We start from the raw sequence: 5,150 nt of genomic DNA on the forward strand, positions 1-5,150 counted from the left end.
AGTTGTTTAAAAAGAAAAAAAGATTACTTGATAAGTACAAGTAAACAATACAATCAGAGAAATGGAATCTGGGATCCAAATTTGGCCCCAAGGTGCTGAGTATAAGGAAGTGGTCAGCTCTACCAGCATGAGATAAACGTACAGATCACAAGGCTCAGGTCAACGGGAACAAAGGAAAAAAGTACAATATTTGTAGTAGCACTTTAGGAAAAAAAAGGAATAAAAGGAAATGGGGAATAATGAAACCAGATTTCTGTGAGGAAAAGAAAATAAGATAAACTGTGTGTGCTTGTGTGTGTGTGTATATATATATTTTTCAGTGTTTTTAATAAGAATTCTAGGATGGTTTAGAGCTTCAAGCTATCTGAATGTATAATTAAATTAAAGGTAAATATAAAACAATTAAGTTGCTAAAAATAAAAAAAAATTGAGCATTTCTAAAAAATACCTGGTCAGTGTTCTCGAAGTGTCAAGGTCATGGAAAACAAGAAAGATGGATAAACTCTCGTAGATTAGAACAGACTGAAAAGGATTAGTTCCTGAAAAAGAAAAGGAACAACTGGTAAAATTTAAACAGAGAATGGGATTTGTTTCACAACATTGAACCGAAGTTAATTTCATAGTTTTGAGAAACTTACCAGAGCGACATAACTTAATAACATTAAGGGAAGATAAGGGAACTACTGAGGGCAGAGTTTCTCAATTCCTGCAGGGCGGATATCTGTGGCCAGATCATTCTCTGCTGTGCAGTCTGTCTTGTGCACCATAGAATGTTGAGCAACATCCCTGGCCTTTACCTCTTATCCCCAACCTACTTTCTCTAATGTCCCTGGGACAGGGGTTGGAAAGCCACAAAGCTGCCTCTAATTAAGAACCACTGATTTACCTTAATTATTAATGTCAACTAACCAAAATAAACCTGCTAGCTCTTTGTGTGTGAGAAGGGGAAGAAGCAGACATATTCAATGTCTATGCAAATAACTTCTGACTAATCAACAAACATGGTGATTTACTGGTGAAGATGCATTTAGAAGTGAGAGACTGTCGTTTTTGGAAGAGTATTTAACCACAAACCAAAATGACACCCATTGGATTACACTGCGAATAGGATGTGGAAACTCTGTCAATACTGGGGATTGAAATACATTTTAAGAAATCTGTATTCAATTGCATTAATGGTCCATTCTGATGATAATGATATCATTGCCTTAAGAGGCTTCTTAGCTATAAAAGTCATTGCTATTATTATCAAGAAATGTCTTATTAAGAAGAAAATTATAGCATAGGAAGTTCTTGTTTTCAAAATCATGTTCTGTGGGATCACTAATAAATTAGGAATGTGGAAGAAATGAAAATGAATTAGTGAGTAGCAAGTATCACGGATCTTACCTTCCAGTACCCCTTGGCTGATGGTACACCTACCTCTCCAAGTGACTTCTTTCCAAACTGCGGAAACCTTATAAAGCCTTCAGTAGGCTCCTTTGAATGTCCTCAATCTTCACTTGTTTGCTTCTCAGATCCGGAATGCACCTGCTGCTTGCTCTTGAATTTGGTACTTACTTTGCCAGACTCTACTTCTCTCTACCTTTACCGGCTAACTCAGAAGGCACTTTGTGCAAGTGCTTTTGAGGAAAACATTCTGGAGAACAGTTTGCTTTACATCACCTTCAATAGACCTCCAAACTCCATCACTATATATATATGTAATAGTTTTTAAGCCCTGTTTTTATAGTCAGATGCTTTTTAACTGTTAGTTGGAAATGTGAGCCACTACTGTGTAAGCATGGATTACCAGTAAAAATGGAAGAAAAAGAGAAACGGCATTAACGTTTGAAAGACTAAAATCTATATATGAATATATGAAACCTAAATTATAGGACAGTCTTCTTAAAACCAACGTTGTCAGGACTAAAACATAAATCGTGGACTACTGTCACCATTTCCTTAAGAGACAAATTGCAGAAAGTAACATTAACAACTATTCTAGAAGAATAAAACATGCATCACATTTACGGAAACAAAACCTAGTTATTTATTTTTCCTTAAAAGAGCATTCAAGTGAATTATGTTTAGTTTTTATGATAATGAAAGAGAATGGCCGTCTGTCAATACGCAATCTGTAATTTTTATGAACTGCAAAAATTATTATACCTTCTCCCTCCAAAGTCAAGTACAAAAATAGAGACAACTGCTGGTGGAGATGTAGACTTGTACAGACACTGTGGAAAATAGTTTGGAAATTTCTCAAAAAGTTAAACAGTGAAAGAGTGCCTAAAAGAGTAGGTTCAGCCTGGTACTCTTGATTTTGGCTAAGGTCATGCTTTCAGGGTCATGGGACTGAGCCCTAAGTAGGGTGCCCTGCTCAGCATGGAGTCTGCTTGAGGAGTCTCTCTCCCTCTCCCACTGCCCTTCCCCCTGCTAGTATGTGCTCTCTCTCAAACAAATAAATCTTAAAAAAAAAAAAAAAAATTAAGCAGTTAAGGTATGTCCTAGCAGTTCTACCCTGGCTATACACCCAAGAGAAATGGAAATATTTGGGCACACCAAGTTTCACACATGAATGTTCATGACAACATTATTCATAATATCAGAATCGTGGAAACAACCCAAATGCCCATTAACTGGCAAAGGATAAACAACATGTGGTCTATCTGTGCGACGGACTATTTGCTGGATCATAAAAAGAGTGAAAAGCTGCTACTTGCTACTGCATAATAGACTTGGAAAACGGTATGTGAAGCAAAAGCAGCCAGTCACAAAGGACTACATATTACATAATCCCGTTTATACCAAAGCCTACGATAGGGAAATCTGTAACTGGAGAGAAAATGAATTAGTGGTGGCTTAAGGCTTAAGTAAGGGCAGGCGGATGGGATGGTGATATTCACAGCATCCAGGCTTTCTGTTTGAAGTATGATATTCTCACGTTCACTATGGTAATGGATGCACGAATCAGTGAATGCGCTGAAAGTCACAGAACTGTACTCTTTGGGCGAACTCTGTGGTATGTAAACGATGTTGCAATAAAGGCGCTGGGGGTTGGGGAGTGGAGATTCTGAGCTCCTCAGCCTCTCTCCGCAGCCAAACTCTTGCTCTCAGCAGCGGGAAGAACGGGGGCTGGAGGCTGTGGCCTTCAGATAACCATGCACACGCGGGCTGCAGCTGCGCCTGCAGACTTCTCCCACATCCCCTTGCCAGCTTCTCCTGCCTCACGCGCCCACGGGATGTGGAGGGTTCCAGCGCCCAGGCCCGCGAGCGCTTTCCGTGCACCCAGATGCCAACGGACATCCGAGCCCTGGGCGCTTCGCTGCAGCTGCCTCTGGCGACATTGGGAACTTCTGGAAGTCGAATCCCCACCAGAAGGCCCCCTCCCCGACGCCCGCTCCCATGGGCAGCTACCTGAGCACACCCAAGCCCGCGCCACAACCCCTCACCCAAGGGCGCCGGAACCCGTGGCCCAGGCCTTCCCAGGCCGAGGACGGTGGGCCCCGCGTCTGCTCCAGACCCCTCCCACGGATGCCGCCCAGCTGGGACCCCTCCCAGCCGCAGAGGGTGGTCACTGAGGCATGGAGGCGCTTTCCTGCCAAGCCGCCCCCTGAGACGGTCCTGGGCCCAGATCTCTCCAGCGCCTGGGAGAGTTACGTGAGGCGGTGGCTTTGGAGTGCCCGTCACCCAAGACAGATCTGGAGCCCTGTGACGGTCAGGATCGCGCCCCCTGAACACAGAGGGAGCCCTTGGGTGTCCCGGGCACAGGCTCCCAGTGCCTGCTCTGCAGGGCATCCACCCGCAGAGGAGCGCCCGGACCCCTGTGCCAAGGAGACGGTGCTGAGGGCTCTCAGCCAGTGCCAGAAGGGGAACAGGAAGTTTGCTGGGCCGCTCTGGTTTGAGATCCCAGAGAGCACAAGCAGGAGGCGGAAGCCGGAGCCCAGGCCATCTGCCTTTAAGCCCCTGATCAGAAATGGTGTGGTCCCTTCCTTCGTGCCAAGACCAGGGCCTCTGAGCAGAAGCCCTGACTCCTGCAGCGACAATGTCTGCAGGGAAGTTGCTGACCTCCAGCCTGACGCCCAGCCTTCACTGTCTGCTGCCCACCCCGCTGCAGTGGGGGTGTCCGCCCAGGGCCCAGAGCCTCAGCTGCAGAGCTGGGAGAAGAGGCAACGCGCCTGGGGCCTCCCACCCTCCTCCAGTGCATAAGAACAGCACCAGGAGGGTCTCTTCTCTGCCCCCGATCCCCGCTGGACGCCCAGCCTGCTGGCCCCTTTGACTCCTAAGAGTCAGGGCCCTGCCACCTGCCTGCTGAAACTTAAACCTGTTTATTTATTCTCATCTTGCTGACCCCACGTTCTACCCCTGGGGGGGACCCTGTCCTGGTACTACTGCAGCCCCCTGACCTGCCGTTCCTTACTCTGGAGAGCCCGCACTGAAGACTATTGAAGTTAAACCCCTTGCCCCCCCTGCCTGCCCACGCCTTTCTGCCTTTTGCCTTCCTTTACTGGAAGGTGTTCTTCTTCCCCCACCTTCCCTATTTGCCCAGTTTGTATAAAGATTTAATCTTATTAAAAATAACATTAATATTTAAAAAAAAAAACCTCTTTTTGTATAAAAATAATAGGAAAACATGTTCCGGACTATCAAGAACAGGGGCAAAGATCTGGCGGTGGTAATGACGTTTATTTATTTGAAGTTCAGTAAAGCTAGAGGGTGGTGAGAGAGAATGTGAGGTTAGTGACACAGACACCAAAGAAGTAATACAAAGCATCGGGGGTCATGGAAGAGTTTTATTCTAAGAACCACAGTTTTTTTTTTTTTTCTTTTTTTAAGATTTTATTTATTTGACAGAGATCACAAGTAGGCAGAGAGACAGGCAGAGAGAGGGGGGAAGCGAGCTCCCCGCTGAGCAGAGAGCCGGATGCGGGGCTCAATTCGAGGACCCCAAGACCATCATCTGAGCTGAAGGCAGAGGCTTAACCCACTGAGCCACCCAGGTGCCCCAGAAACACAGGTTTTAAGCAGAGGTGAGACTAATCAGGTTGATGTGTTTTAAACTGGTCGTTTTGGCCATTGTGTAGAGAGTGTATCATCCAAAGTCAGCAATTGAAACAGAAACAAGAGGAGCCCAGTGCTGTGTTTCAAGCACCAGATGAGGGAGGACT

The 5,150-nt window shown here is 45.6% G+C and overlaps 1 protein-coding gene across 1 annotated transcript; it reads left to right on the forward strand.

Annotated features, from left to right (window-relative positions):
* Positions 1–3,387: 3,387 nt before the first annotated feature.
* POM121L12 (POM121 transmembrane nucleoporin like 12) lies at positions 3,388–4,191 on the forward strand (the record flags this gene model as incomplete). Its single annotated transcript, XM_080818181.1, has 1 exon — positions 3,388–4,191. The coding sequence occupies one exon, from the start codon at positions 3,388–3,390 to the stop codon at positions 4,189–4,191; it is 804 nt and encodes a 267-aa protein (XP_080674307.1).
* Between the last annotated feature and the right edge of the window lie 959 nt (positions 4,192–5,150).

Source organism: Martes martes (genome assembly GCF_963455335.1).
Source record: "Martes martes genome assembly, chromosome: 11".
In the NCBI taxonomy this organism is placed as follows: Eukaryota; Metazoa; Chordata; class Mammalia; order Carnivora; family Mustelidae; genus Martes; species Martes martes.